This window comes from Desmodus rotundus, chromosome 1 (genome assembly GCF_022682495.2).
Source record: "Desmodus rotundus isolate HL8 chromosome 1, HLdesRot8A.1, whole genome shotgun sequence".
Taxonomy (NCBI): domain Eukaryota; kingdom Metazoa; phylum Chordata; class Mammalia; order Chiroptera; family Phyllostomidae; genus Desmodus; species Desmodus rotundus.
In genome coordinates this window covers 24,208,847-24,231,829 of record NC_071387.1, presented here as the reverse complement: position 1 = coordinate 24,231,829, position 22,983 = coordinate 24,208,847, and the positions used below count along the sequence as shown (strand labels likewise).

General features: G+C 45.6%; 1 protein-coding gene across 6 annotated transcripts in view; it reads right to left on the bottom strand.

Moving 5' to 3' along the window:
* The window catches only part of ABCA1 (ATP binding cassette subfamily A member 1), a 119,018-nt gene that overhangs the window by 55,395 nt on the left and 40,640 nt on the right, over window positions 1-22,983 (bottom strand). For all 6 annotated transcript variants that reach the window (XM_045195077.2, XM_045195076.2, XM_053922100.1 and 3 more), the window contains 3 exons: window positions 9,413-9,534; window positions 7,231-7,407; window positions 838-930 (listed from right to left, as the gene is read on the bottom strand). In XM_045195077.2, the coding sequence (XP_045051012.2) occupies window positions 838-930; window positions 7,231-7,407; window positions 9,413-9,534 (392 nt within the window). The remainder of the gene's footprint in view (window positions 1-837; window positions 931-7,230; window positions 7,408-9,412; window positions 9,535-22,983) is intronic.

Sequence of the window (22,983 nt, the reverse complement as noted above, 5' to 3'; positions counted from 1 at the left end):
GATACCAACACCAAAAAAATGAATTACAGAAGCAACTAAAATCAGGCTGGGCCAAGTCTGAGAAAATTCCCCCCCACCTCAGTCCTAGCCAATGTCCTATACATTAAGGCCTGCCTTGTTCTGATCATCGCCCACTGGGTAGCGCCCCACACACTGGGCCCCAGACAGCCCCTCCTTTCCAAGCCTAATGGGAAGCAAGGCTGGGTGTCAGAAGGTGAAGCACACCCTAGCTTGGAAGCAAAGGAGAGGTGCACTGCTTTTGTAAGCACCTACAGGCCCACTGATCCCATGACAAAGGTTATTCTGATACATTTGTCAACATGGGGACCTCAAAAGCAAACTCAACTTAGTGTTCTTCAAAAGACTTTATTCCCAAAGTTGAACCCCAGAGGCCAGGTGTACACAAGGGAAAGATGTGGATTAGTTAGCAAACAAGTGCTTTGGTAAAAAGATTCTCTGGCCTTGCAGCTAAAGAAGAAATGTGGAGAAGTTGCTCGTAAGACAAACACAGCACATGGGGCAGGGAGGGATTAGGGGAAATACCATCTTTCCAAATGAGTTATTAGCTAGGGGCGGGAGTAAAAATGGAAGAAAGTTCTAAACTAGATATCAGGCCTTTAGCCACTAGCTAACTAGCTCTGAGATATCTATGAGTCTGTTTCTTCTTCTCCAACATAAGGAGATCAAACCGTATCATTTTTAAGATCACCGATGCTTCTACTATCGATTGTACATTTCGTATGATATTCAAATCAAAAGAATGCTGTTAGTCAAACTTAGGGTCAAAAATGTGACAGGGGATGGCCTGCCTTCTGGTGATGGAAAGATATAACTTACCTCTTGGGCCAGAGCCCCAAGACTATCCAGCAAAGCTTTCGTGCCTTCAGCCAGCTCCTTGTTCAGGATGGGTGACAGAGTGTCTATTCCTGTCTGCAGTGAACAAAAATACTTTGTTTTTCAAAGCTCAAATATAAACCTGGAATCTCTAGTGAAATTAAAAAAGCGAATTAAAACCATTCACAACCTTGAGTTTAAAACACACACACACACACAAAAACACTCCTAACCAAAACAGGACACTAAAATTATTCTATGTTCGCAGGTTGTTTACAAGAATAACTAATTATTTGACAAACACTTTCCAATAGTGGAGAAACATATATTAAAAACTAGTTAATATGTAATAAGTAAAAATATCTCACATGTGGGGGATGTGTGTATCCAAATGGAACCCTGACCACAAATTCCCAACTCTGTCTAGGGTTCTACCAGATGGGACCATGGAAATAGCCTTGAAAACCAAGCTGGTGGTAGCTCAACAAGAAAGGGAAAAACTGTAAAGTTTAAAGCTACCAAAAGCTTGGGAAGGAGGAATTCTCTTTCATGCTGCCAAAGTCAGCACTCTTTCGTGTACAGCCCCACCGTGTACATAAACTACCAAGTGCCAAAGACCGGGGTTCTCTAACTCCACACTCCACACGGCCCCCTGCCATCGTTAGCGGTCCTCTTTCCCCTGAAGGGTACAAATCAGCGAGCAAGCCGTTCATGTTGTTCCTAGAATGTGTCTTTGCCATCTGAACGAATTTAAATCTGCACAAGTAATGGCTTTTTCCTTCAGGTTTTTCAACTTGCGTGTCTTAACTTTGGCGCAAGCTTATTCTTCCTGTAGCTATTCTTTCACAGCTACACAATTCAGCAAAACCCCATGCACACAGCAGGGCCTCCTGCATGACTGTTTAACCTATGAGTGTCACCTGGTGACACGTACTGTGGCTGTCTGACCCCCATGCAATGCCATCCCTTACTACGTGACTTTGTTGTCAATAGTGTGGGCTTTGGTATATTTGTTTAATTTATTGATTTAGGTTTTGGTTTCAGAGAAATTGGCTAAACCCATCCATAAGCAATAGGTAGAACAGTCAATGCCATCTCTAGGATCTTGTTTACACTAATCGTTTGAGATAGATGATCCGTATTCTTTAACAGTATTGGCAACCTGTAGTCAATACAAATTTCCATTTTCAAGGGAGTGCTGCCTAGAGTCACACACACAAGTGTAGGCTGACATCGCAGGCTTAAAAAGACATACACAATTCAAATTAGACCACGTTTAAACCTCCAGTTATCTACTGAGCTATTATTTTGCTCAAGACTTTATTTTACTTTTCTGTACTTGGACATTATAAAAATACAAAGAATGGACTGATGCAAATCGTCAAACTTAATATTACAAATGAGTGGGGAAAGGATGGGTTATTCAATTACTGTTGCTGGGACAGCTACCTATTCATGTAAGAAAAATTAATAAACTTTCCATCTCACACCACCATATAAAATTAAATTTGGGGTAGATTCAGTAAAGAGCTAACAGTAAAAATGAAAGTTTCAAAAATACAGAAGAAAATATACTTGTGAACTTGGGGTAGGAAAAGCCCTCTTACACAAAATATAAAAAGTCCAAAGCAAATGGGGGAAGAAAACACCCCTCCAACTTTCAAAAGTAAACACTGTGCACCAAAAGACACCATAAATCAATGTGGGAGTGGAGGGGGGAGGCGAAGACTGGAAGAATGGATGTTTTTCAAATTTTAGTATAAAAATGGAATACCAGGCAGCAGTTATAATCGACCAGATGCCACACGTATCAACATTGATAAATCTCAAAAATCCAATATTGAGGGGAGAAAGACAAGGTGCAGATGAATATGCACATTTATACATGGAAACACGGGCACGACAACACAGCGCACGGTATTAACAGAATGCAAATGCGCACACCGTTGTACAGAACAGTGGCCATCGCTGATGGAAGAGAGGGGAATACCACGGGCGCCACCAACTGTATCTGTAATGTTTTATTTCTTGCAAAGACTCTGAAGCAAGCATGATCAAATGGTGGTTCGTGGTGCAGGGGTTGTCTTCAGGGTATTCTCTGTACCTTTTTGTATATTTGAACTATTGCATTTCTTTTTAATTCAATGAAAGATAAGCAAGAGGAGGAGGAGGAATGGAGGGAGACTGGGCAGGAATGAAGGAAGGGCAAAGAAAGTATGCTGGCTTGAGTACATATCGGATCTGAAAGATGTAACTTCCTTGAATAACATTAACCCCAGGAAACGTGCTTTGAAACTAGGCCACAAAGTGTCTGAGAACCATGTGCCTGCAGTACTGTTAGCTGTGGTCTCCTGCTCATACTTGACAAAGGCCAGCAAACCCTGCCAGATCCTTCATCCGAGAGCTCCAGTAAACAATTCAGTTTGGAATTCCAATTATTATTTTTCTTAACCAAAAACATTCCCTTGGCTATGAACTCATATAGGTCCCTATTGACCACTGGAAGCAAGTGATTTTCTTGTTTGAAGTAAGGAAAGGAGGGGAAAGAGGGAAAATAAAACCTTTAGTGAAGGGACTGTACATTCTGTGTTGAGCTAACAGGAATTCATGTATTATTCAATAGTTTTTGATCACAACTAAATACTATAATATCATTAGAGGAAGAATCCACAAATGCTTATTGTATTACTCAAAGGCTCCCACCTACTTCTGCAAAATGTGTGAATCACAACACAGTAACATTTCCTAAAAGCCTGGCATTCTGTGCCGCTGAACCCAGAATGACAAAGGCCATTGTGTCCCATCCTTTCTGAGTTTAACAGACAACTCCATTATTTTTTCCTTTCTTCACTGGCTTAATAGTCAAATTGTAAAAGACTGAAAATTTAAAAGGCAATTCGACTTTAATTTCTGAGCTGGTGTTTTCTTTCAGCTCAGTGTTCAGCCCCGTTCCTAGCACATAATAACCCAATGCCCAGCAAATGTTTGCAGAAGGAAAATCAGAAGAAAGGGAGAAAAGCACTTTAGGAGGGCTAGATGGACTGGTGTGAGTCCTGCTTCAAAGGTCACTCATACTCACGGGTTTACTCTGTTCTGTATTCGCCTCATCAAGTCATTCCACCCTCTAGAGTCTTTTGGCGGCTCCCCTTGCTCTAAGGATGAGGCCCAATAGCCTAACAGGTTCATGACCAGCTAACTTTTACCCACCTCCACAGCATCATGTCTTACATTCCTCCTCCCATCAAATTCCCCATAGCAACATCCACTCCACTCTGAGCTACTCAATCCTGGGCAGTTCCCCTAAGTTCCACCCTCTCCTCTCCCCACCTCCCCAAATGCATGCACATCCCTTATCCTCTGCCTGGAACATCCTTCTCCTGTTCTTTTCCAGGCTCGCCTCTATTCTTTGATTCCAACTTAGAGGGCGCTTCTTTCCTGATCCTCCAAGACCAGGTTAAGAGGCCCCATCAGGGCCTGCACAGCCCCTAGCAGAGGGGCTATCGCTCTGCACAGTATCTGCTCCTTGCTTGGTCTGTCCCGTCTACTCCGCCACCAGCAGGGAAGCTCAGAGAAAAGTACACCTTGCTCACCCCCGCCTTCCTGGACCAGTACATGGCACAGATCAGGGTTCAATAAGTATTTACTGAGTGAACGTGGTTGTTTAAGATGACCACTATACCAAATGGAGACTGGGAAGCATTACTACTAATGCATTAGAAGTCACGGCCAGCTAGGAATAGAAGACAGAACATCTGTGAAATAAAAATGTAATTGAAACTCTCTCCAATTTACACAAGTCTTATCCACACAGACATTTTCCTGGGACCCTACTAGAAAATAAAGTGAAATGTGGGTGTATTTTCAATATAGTACAGCATTTCGTTTTCCTCCTGCCGACGCCTGTTACCATGTGTTTATTGGGACATTTCAAACTTCCCCTAAATACACTCATACAGAAACTAGAACTGCTACTTCAGTTTGCCCATACTCAGAAACTCCAACTCAGGACCAGGACTTACGTTGTAGCTCAGGGTGAAAATAAAGCACATCCCAGCGTCAATGACCATCACCACCCAGAAGCAATAATTGTCTCTTTCCCATGATTTACCTGACAATAAAGCATTCCTTTGAGGAACATTTTAACAGTTTTTAATTAACATAGGAAATTATAAACCTTATGCCTGAGGAGGGTACTAACTGTTTGAAAATAATTCAACAATTTGAATATTAACTCTTAAAGTCATTATGTTTAATGCATTAAAATTCTTCCCTTTTTTTCTGTTTTTAAACACATTTAAATATACCAACTACCACATAGCTCAGGATTTAAAAAAAAAAATCAACCCTCTAAGAAATGGCAGTACTTTTCAAGGAAGAGACAATATAATTGAGGCAAAAATGTACAGATAGGGTTGAGTGGTCATATAAACACACTGCTAAATTCACCAAATATTTATCCCGAGTTCTATGGCCCCCCTTTCCCACAGGAATTAGGTGAACACAGAGTCTGAAGAGCAAATCCACAAAGCATGTCTCTCCACCATTTACCGAATGATGAGGATTGCAGTTGCTTGCTGAGCGAAAGCACATGTTGTAAACAGGTGGGCAATAAAGTCAAACAAACCCAAACAAAATCGGGTACTTCACACAAATGTCTGAATTTCAGGAAGAAGAAAAAAAGCAAGCATTTTCTCCTGCAAAAGAAGCCACACATATTCTTTAAGAACCGTAAGTGACAAGTTGAAGGAAGCCACAAGCCAAGCCCCCTCTGTATTTGGAGTCCTGGTCTAAGAGTCAAAAAGGCAGCAAACAAAGACCCTTCAAGACAAGGATGACTCTGCTGACCCTTCTCCATCTGCTCCCTTGGTCTATACACAGCCCAGCTGTGAGATCACTGGCCCTCTGGGGAACCTCAAGGCACCACTCACGGCACCTCCTTTGTCCCACAGACAGAGTTCCACCCTTGCAAGAATATGCTACATGAATCAGAAGACATGTGAACAGAACTTTCCCTCTTAGGGTGAACGTACCATGAGAGGTCAAGACAACATCTAGTCCCGTGGATGTGCAATCCAAGCTGTTACTGAAATGGAGGTAAATCTGCATGCCTACCCTTGCTAGCTCAAGACTCAGACTCTATCTCCTCACCTCAAGGACCCGACACCACCTTCACATCACCGAGACAATGGTGAGCCCACACTAGAGGCCAAGCCTCGCTAACCCCACATTCTTTGCACTGTGGCTCACAGTGTCCCGTGTTGGCCAAGGCTGTTGTCAGGGAGCTGTTGGGAGGTCATCGGTGAAAATGGGATGGGAAGGCAGGCCTCACTCTACAGACCCCAGCACCTGCGAGAAATTCTTCAAGTTACCCATCTCAGCCTTAAAATCGGCATTATCTGGATGGGTCCAATCTAATCACGAGCAGCCTGGAAAGGCAGTGAACTTTCCCTGGCTAGGGCAGAGAGATGTGGCAGAAACGGAAGTCAAGAGGTATTTAGCACTCCCTGGGAGGGCCTATCTCTCTATAAAGAGATTATTGTCACGAAGTCCCAGAGGACTCCAAATTCTTTTTATTTATAATAAGGAACATCTCTTTCCAGGCATGTCTTTCTTCCAGGCCTCTTTCCCTGGTTTTAAGAGACACTACTGACAAATCAAAGCTCTATCTGGTGAGTACAAAGCCAGAACACTGCATGTTAAATGATGTTGTTGGAGGGGCATTTCACCAGAGGTCTTGCAAAACTCCCCCAAATGCACCTGTTCTGGAACTATACACAACAACAACACTCCAATGACCCAAATGCTCAGGTTCTCCCCCATTCTTTGAATAAGAATGAACATGTGTTCTCATGGACTGCTTCTCCGAACTATGATTCCTAGACCAATCGGACTTTGTTGGCATTTATTTTTTTAAATGCAGTTTTGTCATTGATTGAGTTAATTATTGAGTGTGCTTCTATCCAGTTCTAAGGTTTTCCCACTTGGACAGCTCATAATGTCTGCCTTCTGAAGAGCTTTTTAAAATGAATAGGTATCTATCTTTTCATCAGTGGTTTTGAGACTTTTTTTTTTTAAACTGGAAAACCCTTCTTCAAATGAACTCTTGTGATGTCAAATTAACATTTTTAAAAAAACAAGTCTTCTCTGATTGAAACAGGCACAAGGGACCTTGGGCTTAGACTCAGAGCCACACCCAACTCGTTCTTCTTCCATCAACTCTTTGGGAGACAGCCCACAAGTTTGCAAGAACAGTTAGAATACCACTGAGCTATATGACATCTCACACTCTCAGCCAGCTCTATGTTTCTACAAAAACAAAGTCCATTTTCCAAGGAAAAATTTCACATTCCAAAAGAATTAGTGCTCGAAGCTTCTCCACACAGCACGCCTACTCACCAGGATGGGCTTCAGGACGTCCACGCTGGAACGCAGAACTTGCTCGGCTGCCTCCAGCTTCTCTGGTGGCAGGCTACAAAGCGTGGAAACTTCATGGTCATCAAGGTTGATCACCTCTTTTAACTTTGATCCATTGCACAGATCAGTCAAGTGTAACTGGTAGCCTTGCAGAAATACCTGGAAGCATTTCATGCAAAGAGAGACAGGCAAAACTGGATTACAAAGATGGGAAGCTGGCTCCTTGAAGCCTTTGGGGGACTTCACATCCGCACAGCTTTGAATAGTGGACACCACGTCAATGAACTTCAGATTGTATCAAGGCATGATCGGACAGGACATTTAAAATCTGAATGTTGTGTTTGACTCATCATCTCCCACCCTCTTGTCCTTGAGAAGGAAAATTCTGAGTCCAACTCTTTTCTCAAAAGTGGGACCCATGATTCAGTGACTAGGAATCTAGAATGTGAACTCCTGAAACCACTTCTATTAGAGAAAAACATTCTTGTTATTTTGGACATATATTTTGACATATTTTATAATATGTCAAACCGGGGTTGGGCTGAATTACAGGAAAAAAGCATTTATACTATTTATTTGCAGATACAGATATTAAACTGATGTAAAGACCTATTCAAGCAATTTCAGAATGTGGAGCTATTTGTTTTACTTGCCCCAGAGCAGAATACCAGCAGCTAAGCTTCTCATTTCACTAATAAGTCAATGCTGGGTTATTCTTTATTCATTATAGCATCCTCTACCCCCCAAGAGAGCTTCTGCTTGACCTTATTTTGTTTACTTGATTAGCTTTTCTGGGCCTAAATAAACAGAGCCTCATATACGGTCTTTACTGTTCATTAGACAGCAAGTTCTGTAAGATGAGGGGCCTTGCTTTTCCTGCCCACTTTGTGTCCACAGTGCTGGAACATTGTAAACAGTAAATATTTGTGGAATAATGAGTGGCTGATGCAGAGTCTTTATTACCCCGTTACTATTTCCCCTTCTGTTTTAAATTAGTGTAGCTTGGCCTGCTTGTAGTACAACCTTTTGTGAGTGATGAGACAAAAGCTTCACAAAACCCATGCAGCTTTCTCACACCGCAGAGCACCTGGCCTGCCACACTGTCCGTGAAGTTCTCACCTACTGCCAGATACCGAAGCGCACTTCGGTTTGACTCAGGCCGTCAGCTTACCTTTAGTATCTGTGTTTAAGAGCACTGACAACACAGAGAACCTACGTACCACTCAAGGACCATCTCCATCCCTAGGGTACCCCGTACTTTAAGCTGATCAGATGTGACAGATATGAAGTTGGCAGGCGGCAATGGGAAATCACGCTAAACGCAACTATTTTCATACACCTGCTGCCTTGGGCCCATCTCCCAACCACACAGTTGCTAAACACAAGGCCTATTTTTCCTAGTGTCACAAGGGCAAGCAGTAAGCACATTTTTCTAATTTTAAAAGTTCTAGAGCATGTACAGCAAAGATCTTATTTTTAGGCATAAACATTTCCTCTACTTCTGCTTATTGAAAAGGCAAGCTGGTATGTAGACATGAGACAGGTTAAGGAAGCAGTTCCCCTTCTTGCCAGAGAATAAACTTGAGAAGCTTCCGTGAAAATCAATAAACTCCACAAGTTGGGTCTACTGCCCACTACATGGGAGCTATACGACTTCTGACGATGCCAGAGGAAGTTTCCTAAGAATATAAGGTTAATATTTTTTATGAACACTAATATTACTTCCTGGTTATGTAAACAAGAAAAACAAATAAACATTGTCTCCGTATATGTCTTTTTTATAGGAAACATAAAGTTTTTTTATCTACTGACAGAGCTGCTCCAGTTCAATAATCCTAAATCCTGGTTATCGTCTCAAAATTGTGAAATTTTACAAGAAATGTTTAATTCATCTTAACTTACATCCATGCCCCTTTTAGGAGGAAGTTAGGAACAAATGCCCATTGACGGGCAGGAAATGAGTTTTATTTCAGCCAGCTGGCCCAGGACGGCAGGTTGCACGTTCACTCTCTGAATAGTGGCAATGCCAGCCTGAGCAGGGAAGTAAAACTAGGTGAATTTTAGCACCATTACAAAAATAGGGGGTTATTCTCTTCTTTCCAGGCGCTCTCCAACAATGTCACTGCCATCAGCCCCACCAAGGAAGCCGCAGGTTGCAGCTTACCTTGCGAAGGCTGACGTCAGCCCCCAGTATTTTGTCCACAGTAGGCCTTGGCAGAGAGAGGTTGTGATTCAGGAATCCAGAGAAGGTCTCGTTGTCCACCAGGAAATCCTGAAGCGTCAAACCTGCCAAGAAATAGCATTTTAGTTTCATTTAATAAGTAACTCCAAAAAAAAAAAGTCAGCTTAATTGTGCAAGTGGAGAAAAATATCATAATATTGATTGCCTTGTTTTAAACCGATGGACAACCACAGGCTTCTGGCTTAAGCACACAGTGAAACGAGGTTCGGCAGCTTCACCATATTGGGAGAGACGTGAAAAGGTTGCTTTCTGAAGACGTGGAGAGCCACACTCAGCATGCGCTCCTAGACTCGAACAGCATGATAGTCCCGTACACACACACACTTCCCTTGCTTCTCAAGAAAAGGCCAAACCTTTTCAATGATCTCACCCACCGACCTGAGAGTTATGACACCAACCCCACTGCTCCTGCCTCCCTGCTGCCATCTCAGACGGCTACAGTTGGAGGTCTGTGAAGTCTTATTCCCAAAAGCCCCGGGGCCGATTTCCTCTTAAAGAACCATGGCTCTCCAGCTTGAGCGGGCATCAGAATCATCTGCAGGTCCTGTTTAAAAGATTGCTGGCTGCCACCCCAGAGTTTCTGACTCGGGGGTCCTGGGATGAGACTGGAGAATGTGCATTTCTAACAAGCTTCCAGATGATGCTGATGCTGCAGGTCCAGGGACCCCAGTTTAAAAACCATATCAACTTGCTTCCACAGACATGGTCTCATTTTATTTCCAAACACAAAGCTCCAAAATCCAGGTGTGCCGGGCTTTCAGAAAACATATAGTATATATTTAAAAATCACCCCTATTAATGATTGAAGTGCTGCAGGGTTCTATCCAGACCCCTTTAAAAAATAAGCCCTCCAGCTGTATTTAGAAAAGGCTGCTATCCAGTGTAGTGAAGCAGAAGAGGCACCGGCCAGAAACCCCAGAACTTTTATGGTGGTGTCTCTGGGTGTTACCTACTATCTTCCTGACCCTCAGCTTCCTCACCTCCAAACTGAGAGGTTTCTGAGCACATGGTCCCCAGACTTTACAATGCCATCGTTTTCCCTGCCCTGTTCCATTTGACTATCCACTTCTCCCCTGCTCCACACTCTTAGTCACCCAACTTCTTCCAATAAAGAGAAAACCAGCTGATTGGGAGCACATGGCTGAACAGTCAACACCTGCAGACCACAGCCCACAGGCCCAAGCCCCATCTGACCTCTAGGGGGCAAACCCTGCAAACCCAAATCTTTTAACGGAAGAGAAATAGAGGTTAGATCTGAAAACAGGGCTACAATATGAGGCTTAAAGAGGACAGGAGTTAAACCTGGACCTAAGGGGCCATGTGCAGAGATACAGTTGGAGACCCCAGAGCCCCTGCAGACTGTTACCAGTGCTGCCTGACCCGAGCATGCTCTGTTTAAGCAGACATGAGGAACAGAGTCACAGAAAGGAGTTCGGCACAGTTCACATCGCTAGAGAAGTGATTCTCTGGCTACATCTAGTTATTCCTCATGACACCTTCAGGTAGCTGCTGTTCCTTGCTCAGCTGGTATTCCTCCTCAGAACAGATATTCCTGCAGACGGCCACTGCGCGGTGCTCACTGTCACATATGACATTGTCCTGTCACCTAGAGGTTCTGGGGACCAAACTTCTAGGAATGTTGCTTTATTTGTATACTATATACACTGGACTATGCCTCTGGGACATGGGATATGTGTTTTATTTTTGTATCATAGTGTCCAGATCAGGGCCTGCCAAAGAATTGTTGGTCAGTGAATGATGGTTGAATAATAAATATTAGGAGATGGGGTTAGGACTAGGAAGATTCCAGAAGATCTGGGCAGCATCACAGGAGACGTCCTTTCAGCTGAGAAGGTCCAACAAGGGTCTAGAGGTGTCAGGATAACCCCACCCCCAGCAGTAAAAAGTATCCCCACTTGCCAGTATTATACTCTCAGGGACACGAAGTGACATGTGGGGTGTCCCAGTATCCCTTTGGTAGGAGAAACAGGAAGGAACATAGGAAAGCAGGTGGCTTCAGCTGAGGCCTGGCATGAAAAGCTGGACACTAAGCATTGGGGAACAAAGGAAAAAGCACCACACGGAGGGTCAGACCTCTCTGCACCCCAACAGAAAGGAATATGCACGTGAGGTGACTCTCACGGACTAGGAGGCCATCAATCCTTCCTGAGGGTGAAGAGCCAGAACAGCGTGTGGACATCATCTTAGGGAGCTTTGGAACAGCCTCCCCCCTCCAGAGCAGGGCTGCTAAAGTGTGGGCGGGCCGGCTCTGGCTGCACTTGCAAGGGGTCTAGGTCATGAGCAACACTCTCCAGACCAGCAAGTGTGCTCAGTGTGTTTATAAGGCTCTTCTGCTATGTCAACAGGCTCTGAGGATGAGAACAGCTGGATGTGATCAAACTCCAACCACCTATCAGTAAATTCCCCTGGATGAGACATAAGAACCAAGAAGCTGATGAAACAGTCAAGGACCCTTGGCAGTGCACGTGCAGAGGTGGTGAGGTCACGGGGTGGGGAAGCAGCAAGGAGGCCAAAGATTCCTGGCTACAAAGAACTTGTATTCTGGTCACATGGATACCACACATGTAGACACTTAGATTCACACACCACCAAGAGCAGCTTCAGCCATCGTGGACGCAGAAAGGCAATGTGGGGCAGTGCACAAGTCCTCAACCATGGCTCCTATTAGACTCACACAGGGAGCTTTACACAAATCCCAATGCCAAGGCCATACCCTCCAACGACTAATCAGAACTGGGGCTAAGACCCAGGCATCAGAATTTTGTAAAACTCCCCAGGTGATTCCAGACAATAATACGGTAGAAAATTCAGGGTTATGGGACCAGAAAAACCTAAATTTAATGCTGGACTGTGCCGTTTATTAACAGTGTGGCTTTCAGGAATTCATTTTGCTTTCCTGAGCCCAAGTTTTCTTACCTAAGAGGTAAGGCCAACAGTATCTACCTTTCAAAGATATGAATTAGAGATACTCATAGGTAAAATATAAACAGTAAGCAACTGACTCCTGGTAGATGCTCAGTACATGGTAATTTATCATTTTGAAAAGGGGTTTTCACTCATCTTTACCAATGTGCCACTACGAAGTATAGAGAAAAAGTAAGGACACAGACCCTGCCCTCAGGGAACGCCCAAGGCTGATAAGGGAGATGAAGAGGTAGATCAATAAAACAGAAGGCAGGATGAGAAAGCCCAAGGAAGAGAGTTTCTGGAAGCACTTGATGTGCTTACAGCCAAGATGAGGTTTATCTGCAAGGACTCCATGGTGGGGAGTCAGGTAGATGCCAAATGCTGGAAGAGGGCAAGGCCTCTCATGAGGCAGGGCCTAGAAGCCCTATCGTCATAGGAAAGCGGGTGGCTTCAGCTGAGGCCTGGCATGAAAACCCAGATGCTAAGCATTGGGGAACAAAGGAAAAAGCACCACACGGAGGGTCAGACCTCTCTGCACCCCAACAGAAAAGAATACACACGTGAGCTGACTCTCACTAACTAGGAGGCCATCAATCCCTCCTGAGGGTGAAAAGCCAGAACAGCGTGTGGACATCATCTTAGGGAGCTTTGGAACAGCCTCCTCCCTCCAGAGCAGGCTCTCAAAAAAGGTTTTCAAATGAATAAATTATCAACAGGCAGATGAACATAGAGAAGAGATTCCTCAAAACCTAACAAATGAGGGTGAAAAGGAAGAGGAAGGAATGTGGTATGAGGCCAGGGTGGGGGGGGCGGGTATCTGTGTATCTCTGATCTCCGTTTTCTCCGTTATGTGGCTGGCAGGAAAATGAGTGGAGAAGCCAAGAATTTTGAGGAAGTCAGATACCTGAAACAGTCCTAACTCATGACTTGGGCCATGATTCACCTCCTCTAGGAAGCCTGCCCTGACTGTCCCACTCACAAGCTGGGTTAGGTGCCCCCACAGCATCCTATGTTTCCCTCGAGCACCGCACAGATCAAGGTGCAGTTGGCTGAGCACACATCTTTCTCCCCAGAAGAAGACAAGTGGCTTGAGGGCCGGGACTCAGCAACTCTGCAGCGCGGCGGCGCATGGCACAGAGGAGACACTCAGTAAATGGCAGATGTGTGAAGGAATGAATGAACACAAATGAGTGAATTAACCAATGAACTGAGATGATCTGGAAAAGGGCCACTTATGGAGAAGTAAATTCACCCTGCAGTGGTTAGGGAAGAATGGAACAGGGCATGAAGGCGAAACAAACCAGATCAAGATAGCTCTGAAGTTTCCCTGAGCCCATTCAGCAGCATCGGGGAGTGGGGAAGTGTCAAGAGAGCAAGCGGGGATGACAATGGCATATATCTCATGGGGCTGAGGAGCTGGTGGTTAAATGAGAAAATGTACCTGAACCCCAATATACTGCCAGGCACTGAGAAAGGGACTCAATAAAGACAGCTACTATCATCATCGCTTTCAGGAAAAACTGGTTTCATTAGCTTCCTGGCAAACTGTCCCCAAAGCATATGCTGTTAGAATACTTTCAAATACAGAAAGGACTTTGCCAACTAAATGGAGAAGCTGAATTTATGATCTAAGAGGGTGTGTGTCTCCACACACGCGTGTTTGTCTGTGTTATGTATTTGCCTGGCTGAATTCCTGAGTCCAACAGAATTACTGAATTCTTTCTGCTGATAATGTCCATAAGATAAAGAAAAGGTTGAAACTGACTGATTTGTCTATTCAGAACTTTATAGAATAAATACAACTAGCCTTTTATAGAGAATCAATGGGAAAGATCACATCTACGAGGTCACTACAAGGATATTAGCATCGGTGGAAGATGACCAGTGAGAAAGACCAGTTATTAGAGGTAAGACAGGAACACTATGGGGAAAAGAGAAGCACTTAGCCATTTAACTTTGCCCAAGTGAACTGACATGACCTGTTTTCTTATCCGTAAAATGTGGGATGAGAAGATAATCCCAGGGGATCTTCTCACCCCTGGTATTGAAAGGTACACTTGGGTGAAAGGGAATCAGCACTGGATATACTGTCAGAGGATCTGAATTCAAGCCCTAGCTCTGCTGTCCCTTAACTGCGGGACCAGGAGCCTCACTCTTCCTCTTTTCTTAATCTCCATGGACCTCAGTTTTCTTAAACATAAAAGGGGGCTATTAACACTCAGAGGCTGTCATAAAAACCAAGATCAAGGATGCGAAAGGAGCCTTTTACAGAGAAAGAGCTGAGGAGCCCCAAGAGCTTCCACAGTAACTGAGAAGGCATGAATGCTGTCACAGAACACGGCCATCAGGGAGCTGGACTGGTCACTACATCGTGAGTCCCTGCTGCCTGCCGACGACCAAAAGTCATTGTCCAGCAAAAGGCCAAGAGCACTTCCCTGCTGCAATCGCTCCACTATGGTCCAAAATACTTGGTCCACTGAACTCGTTTTGCCTGGAGGAGCAAATGGTGGCCTGTCCAATTCCCAAGAGCTTTCTTTGGGTGTGGTGAGGTGGGGCAAAGGAAAGGAGGGAAAAAAAAAAAAAAAAACTAGGACCTTGGAGTCTAAAGAACAAAACAAGTGAAGTGTGTATTTTGTGGGCTGAGGAAAAACAGGACAGAATCCTATTTCTTGCCCATTCTCTGGGCCAGACCTCTCTGACCAAGCTAAGGACACACTTCCAGAGCAGGAAGACGGGTGTGGCAGGAGAGGCCCTGCACCTGGGGGATGCTTTCACAGCCACTTAGTGTTCCTCTGCTTCTTTCCAGCCTGCCTGAGCGCAGCAGAGAGGCACGAGGTAAGGAGGCAAGAGGGGGAAGGAGGGAGAAGGGAGGGCAGAGGCAGGAAGGCGGAGGAGGGAAGCCCTCAGCCAGAGAGCTGGGGTTACTGTCGGTCAGCGCCCTCCAGTCCCCAGCTCAGATTTCAAGATCGCTGTAGTCTCTTTTGTTCAACATGAAAAGGAACCACAGCAATCAGCTGCTTGAGAAGTGGGTGGAGAAGGCAAATGAAAAAAGGAGAAGTGGAGAAGGAGATCACGTCAGCATCCAAGGCCCAGATACTCTTCTTAAAAGGACCCCAGGAGGGTCTCCCAGCCCCCGCCCTATCAAATGGCCTTGAGAGACCTGGGCCAAATTCTAACCAGCCTAAGCTTGTCTGGCTTTATAAACAAGACCTTGAAACATTTCTCTGCTATAAAAGGGCTAGTAACAAACACACTCAAGTGTCTTCTTGGGGTTTTTTTTTTCCTTATTGTTGTTTTTGATTGTTTTCTCAATGCTAGGATGCTAGGGCTGTATTTTCTTCTTAAAGGATACCACTTGTTTCACTGAGATGGCTGGACCCTCCTCTGGGACCAGGGTTCCTCTGGGGAGTTCAGGGCTTTGGAGAAGCAAGGAAAGCAGCATGACCTGGCTGTTCCCTGGGGGGGCCCCTTGGCAGGTGAAAGAAGGCCAGGATCCTGGGGTGCATGGAGCCTCAGGACCTCCCTGCTAGGCGTCTGAGCCTGGGGTTCCCTTCCTTCTCCTCTACAGGGAAGGCTGGCTGAGGGATACTGAGATATAACAAAAAGATCTCAGGTTCTAGAATCTGGCTGACATGGCTCAAATCTCAGTTCTAGAATTTTCCAGTTATGTGGCCTTGGAGAGGTCCCTTAGGCTCTCTGAGCCTGCATTTCTCTGTCAACGAAGGTCTATCCCACTGGGGGTGTGGGTTAGGTAAGCACTAATGACACTAAGTATGTAAAGTACCCTGAATACTGACTCATTATGTATGAGAAAATACAAACTGAACGTTAAACAAGTTCAAAATAAATACTGATAAAGTCCTGATAACAATTATGCAAAGGGTTCCCAAGAGAAACCAGAAAATTTAGGGTTATGCTCCCTGGACTCTGAGCAAGTCCTAGGGAAGCCAGAGCCTTCTCTTGAAACCAATGGCGGTTCTATAACTTTAGGAGCCACATAGTCCTTAAAATATTTTACATGTAATGTGAACTTGCATTCATTGAACACACGTTTAAATGGCACCTGAGCCCAAACACTAGTGTTATTGTTCAAAGCAGCAACATTTCTCTGTGCTGCCTGAAGGCAGGAGCCTGTAACAAAAGAGATGCTACAGGAAGACAGGACCCCTCCCTCTCCTGCCTCCCAAGTGGACACGGGGAGAGGGTCGATGAACAGAGCTGTCAGCCTCCAGCACCCTCTGCCACTCCAGAATCAGTCCTTGTTGAAATCGGGAGCTGGAGAGAGATGCTACACACCTGTCCCCAGATCCATCCAGTGAGGCCATACCATACTCATGCCTCACTGGGAAGTGGCCAAGGTGAGAGAGTTTGCAGGCAGCCCCTAGAATGAGGACTCGCATCGACTGATAAGCACCTGAACAGTCACCAGGTCCTCAAAGAGCCAGTGGAAACTGTAGCCCCAAAGGATGAGGGTGAGTTGCTGGCACTGGCCAGGAGCACTCCTGATGCGCGGGCCTAGCAGGGACAGCAGGGCTGGTTTGGGAGCCCAGAAGGAAATGAAGGTAACACTGAGGAGACAGCTTTGGCCCAAATGAGTTCTGGAACTAAAAGGAAAATGAGTTCATCAGCTAGGGGCTGAGAAGGGAGCCTTCCCAGGACTGGATGAAGGAAGAAGTGTTAATATACATAATGTATAAATAGCTTCGTTTTTCTTCTTTTAAAGTCAATGAAATATATGAAGAGACAAGGTAGTGATTTGTGGCCAGAGGAAGATGATTAGTATTTACTGATCATCAGACCCGTTATATGTGTTATGTTTTTAAATCCCTAAAACAAATTTACAAGAAATGTATTATTCCCATCTTTCAAATGTGAAAATAGACCCAGAGAGGTTAATATCTTGCCCAAGGTTACAGAGCAAGCAAATGGTAAATTTGAACACAATCAGCTCTGGCTACAGAGCCTTGGTTCTTTCTACATCGGGAATTAAGTAAATCTCTTTATACTCTTTAAAAAATGCTCCATCATGATTTTGGCATCAAAAGCTAATGATGCCACCCCTACTTCTCAGTACTGGAATAAAAATGAGAGCATGGTATGGTGGGAGGATGCTGAGTTTTAGAGTCAGACAAACTTGGATTCAATTCACAGCTTTATGACCTTGGGCAGCAGACACAAGCCTTTCCAGCCTGTTTCCTCGTCAATAAAATGGGGATGCTAACATCAACCTGCTAGTGCCAGTGTAAGTCTTGAAGGGCACAATGTATTAAAATGTAAAACAACATCATTACCTAATGCACCTTCATCTGCTGGATGACGTGTCGCTCTGACACTGCCCTTTTGTGCCTCGGGACAACAGCCATCGGAGGGCCAGAAGCAGGAAGCTCCCCTCTAGAAACAAACTGGACTCCCAAACGGCTCTTTGTCACCCAAGACTATACATAGAATCTTAAGTTTATAAGGTTGAAAATAAATCTTAAGCTGGAAACACGAGTCATAAAATACTGGTGTTTGGTTTTTTTTTTTCAATACTGTTCTTGATGATAACCATCCAAACGCTGGAAGGCAGTCCAATATTGTGGGGTACACACTGTCCTGTGGTCGAGCGCACTTGTGCTTTCTGTTCTCGCCTGGGTAAAGCTGACCTTTGATTTGACTTAGTTCAAGCAATATTTCAACACAGCGTTGTGGCCTGGCAGCCACCTGATTACGGCCTGGCTGGGAGCAGCTCCTATCCCGGATGGAAACCAGTGGACTGGACTCCGGGGTCCAGCCTGGCTGGGACAGGTCTAGGAAAACTCTCTCACGTTAGGCGGGAAGGTTTCAAAACATGACACCCTATGACCCTAAATTAGAACTTTTGACACATACATACAGGAAATGAACTGCAATCACCCAAAGATTTAAAGCAATTTTCAGTTGGATGATGTAATATTGACACATGCCATCAACTCTTCCAACAAGATGGCACACGGGGGGCCCACACTGGCAAGAAACAAAGCTGGGGCTGCAGCCTCAACTTCAGCGGCTGCTCGGGGGATTGAGAGGGTTCAGGCAGCGAGGGAGCCGTGGCTGTGAGTCACAGGGTGTTCTTTCCGGACGGGCCTCAGGGAACGTTCCACCCATGCCTGTTGCCCACGAAGCCCGGAAGTGGAGCAAGTCTGGCATTTCTCTTTCGGAAGCCCTCTTGTCTCCTTTCTGATTCCATCCCGTCCTGTGACCTTGGAGACGTTTCTGGCTACAGTGGGCTGCTCTCTTTAGGACGCAATAGTAGCAGAGTATGAAAGACTAAAGTTGTAGCCCTTTTCCTGCCTCTTGACAGCTGTGCTACCTTAGGCAAGTTACTTCCCCTTTCTGAACTTCAGCTCCTTCATGTGCATAAAAAGGTACAAAATTCCCTACTTCACATGATGGTCATGAAAATACAGGGAACTAAAGTACAAGCTGGTACAGCTTATGTGTCAGATAACACACTAAATGCTTTATTGTTATTAGCTTACCCATTCCCTGCAATAAGTCTAAGAGAGGCTCTGTTAATATCTCGAGGAAACTGAGACACAGATATATTACGGAATGACCTGATGGTCAGCGGTAGGGCAAGATTTGAACCAAGGAAGTCTGGCTGCCAAGTCTGTTCCAAGTCAACACTAATTTGTGCTGCCCAGTGGATGTTTACAAGATGATAATCTTACATCTCCTTCCCCCAGCACCCCGCCACAGCCAACCACACTGCCATGTCACTGGAGCCTGCCCTGCCCTCTGGGGATCGTGTCTTTTTGACTGTGAAAGATCAAAGCAGAATCGAAGGTCCATAGTTAGTTCTCAGTATTGCCAGCAATCCAACAGCCAGGAAGTTATGACCCTTTCCCCTAAATAAATTCCAGCATAACCCTCAGGACTTAATTTCACAAAAGTCTTACAGAGCAGAGCAGACAGGCCAAACAAGCCAGATCTGAACCATGAAAATACAGAAAACGGCAGGCACACCACTGACACGCAGAAACCCGGCCGAAGGGATGGGAAAGCCCAGGCCCCAAGTCAGCATGTCAGGATGCACGCAGCGCCGCCACGGATCTCTCCTCCAGCCCCTCCCCTTTCCATGCTTGACCTCAGTGATGTGGGATGTCCTCCACAGGGACAGCACCAGCCAAGCCACAAAATGCCCGAAGGTCTTTCTTGTTCCTTCCCGGCTGAGTTATCAGAAGCTTCAGAGGACCCTACATCCTGGGCAGAAAGTATTTCAGGAACCCCTATTCGGGGGCTATGGGAGGCCAGTTGTACCCTAGTCCTCAGTGTAGCAAGCTGAGATAAAGTACTCTAGGCCATGGCAAAGAGCCACATAGGCTGTGCACCACCTAACTTCAGAAGCACCATTCTTATGGGAAGTGCCATTCACGTGGACCGTGGTATGTGCATGGAAGCACCAAAATGTATAATGTGGCAGCCTTGCGTATAGCTTGAAAGCCATCCCTACTCACCTACCTGGCCTGGCCTCATTTAGCAGGACTGGAAAATCATCTCCTGAATTCCCACAGAGCATATACGGGGTTTCTGTTATGAGGTGTTGATGCAGCTATAATTTGGGACAGGGCCTGACACCTGGAAAGCTAAAATCGTGGCTGAGGATGAAAGCTGCTGAGTTCCCTGCACAGGGAAGACTGGGGATCTGCATTCTGGCCCCACCACAGAACCCACAGCCCTGTCTGCTGGGCCAGGCCCCAGCTGATAAAGACAGAGAATGCTCACAGCACCCTCACGCACCCAGGAATTGTCCCTGGCCAGCCTAAGCAACGGTGATGCTTAGAGAGCAGCCACAGGATGCCGCAGTGGACAACAGCCCAGCTACCTTGGGAATGGGGTACAGAGGGGGAGTTGGAGAACACCGCAGAGGAGATGTGCAGGATGGTCCACCCAAGGATGGCAAGAGGCTCAGCCCCAGGACATGTCCTTCCCACTTCCAGCCCTGTAGGAAGCCCTGACCACTATATATGGTACAAACTTGGGAGGGGCTTGGGCCTGTGGTACTACCTGGAGATGAAGGATTTGAGAAGGAAGCAAGGAATCGGGGCAAAGCGGATGTCTGAGCAGAATGTTCGGCAGAAGGAGGCTAATGAGCTCTTCAGGTAACACAAAATGATACAGTCAAGTAGCTCAAAGGAAAAGCAGTAAAAACAAAGAAGCAAAGGGATCCCTCCTTCTCCAGCCCAGTCCTGACCAAGCGGCACCAGCCCCATCCAGCAGGCCTTAGCACTGGCTAGTCTGATGGACCCACCACCATGGGGTCAGGTGGGGTCAGGTGGGGTCAGGTGGGCCGGCTGGTGAGAGGCGGACAGGCAGAGCACAGGAGGAGGGTAAGGAAGGAGGCAGCTCTCTCTCCAGTACCTCTGGCAGGCACAGATTTGGGGGGCTCGCTTTAAGAAAAAGATTATTTTTTTAAATTTTGCGTTGGCAATTTTTGATTGCTAAGATCCCTACCAGGGCCTTGGAAGGGGACTGTGAATGGAAATCTTTTTTTGCTTCTCCGTAAATCCACTTCAGGCCTCTGGGTTCATGGCCACATTTCCAATAATGTTCTGGAAGGTAAACCTTGTGAAAAAAGAAAGCCCGACTGTTTTAAGAACTTTTTTCATTATTATTAATGTAGAGTCCTGTTGATATGGGTTCACACAAGGAAATCAACTCAGAAACTACACACAGAGGGATTTTATACTTTTCAAAGCACTTTCTCTTGACCCTTAAAATCTCTGTGAAGGGTGGATATCTTCATTTTTTTTAAAGACTTATTTATTTATTTTTAGAGAGAGGAGAAGGGAAGGAGAACAAGACGAGGAGAAACATTGGCACGTGAGAGAAACATTCATTGGTTGCCTCTTGCACACCCCCAACTGGGGACCTGGCCCACACGTGCCCTGACCAGAATCGAACCAGCGACCTTTCAGTCTGCAGGACGACTCCCAACCCACTGAGCTATACCACCAGTCAGGGCAGGGCAGGTATCTTCTTTCCCCATCATTCCACAAAGATTCACTGACTGCTTAGTCCCTGCCTGCTACTGTGCTGATGCTTGGGAGAGAGCCAGGAGTAAGGGTCAGTCCCACCCTCAGGGGTCATTGTGCAGGGGATACCCCACATCACCAGTGAGTCCTATGTGCTCCCCCATCCAAGTACTGACCAAGGTTCTGAGACAACACATTCTCAGGTTGTCTTGCCAAAGTCCCAATTTGGAGGCAAGGAGAGTTGAGGCCCACAGAGGTCAGACAAATTGGTGAAGCCAAAGAGGCAGCCAGAAAGGGAAGGGGTGGTCCACCAACTCAGATTTATGGTGCGTCAACAAAGCACCACGCCCCCACCATCAGTCATCTGCAGATCCCATCCCTGGGGCAGCGAATCGACACTCGCAGGGAGACGGAAGGTCAGAGAGAATCAAAACATGCCCAAGGTTCACACATAGTCAGGCTGGATTTATTCCCAAAACGAATCTTGACACAAAGCCCAAATATCTTTCTCTTATACCAGCGTTTTCCAATCTCCAGCCATTTACAAACTACTCTCACAGTTTTGCCATACCCACATAAAATGTCTTCTTTAAATCAAGTTTCTTTCCTGTTTAACATCCTCCTAAGCAGTAATACCCATGACATTACCACTGATAGGGGTTACAGTTAAAACTTGTCATCTGTGTGCTGCCTGAAATCACACAAAACTCACTCAGAGAAACACCCTGTAACAGTCTGCATCTCACAGCAACAAAATCTAGACCTGTCACTTTTTCTAGAGTTCTGGAAATCTGCACATTTTTTATATTTCCACTGGGTTGCGGCCATGAGAGGGACTGGCGAAGAATATTTGCTCCTCACAGGGACTCCCAAGCATTAAGTCAGCCCCCACTCAACCTGTCTGTTTGTAGGTTTAGGAAGAAAGTAATAAAATCTCCAAAAAGTCCCAGTGGTGAGAAAGCTCAGTACAGTCCCTCTGGAAGGCTTGCTACGTGGCTTTCTCATTAGGATGACTTCAAGGATAATGAGACTTGTCTATGACTAAGCTGTAGAACTGAGAGGCCTTCCTGTTTGGAAGATTATCAGGCCATCACAAGGTAGAGCTGGTGGAAGAAAACCGTAGGTTTTGCTGTTTCCCACTCCAGGTCATCCCTCCTGTGTCTGTGAAAACTGAGAAAGCCCCTGCCCTCTTCTTGTCTAGAAGGGAAGCTCCTTAGGGACGGGGCAAGTTTCATTTGTGCAGCACTGAGTCCAGCACCTCGGGGCGAATGACTGAATCAAGCAGCCCATTTATCTATAAAATGAACTGACAGCCCCTGAACTTTTGCCCAGGAAGTGAAAATAAAGCAATGTTCTAGCCCAGGAAACCATGGACTAAAAGACAGTGTTTGAGTAGAAACCTCCCCATATGCACAAATTATCTGCGCATAGCCCAAAGGATTTAGCAGATGCAAACTGAAGGAAAGAACCAGGTAAGTTCTCCAACTGGGTCACAGAAGCGAGAGCTCAGCAGCCGAGCACTGATGATAGCGTAGATTGGTGCATCTTGAAGATGCTGAGTGGTGGTGT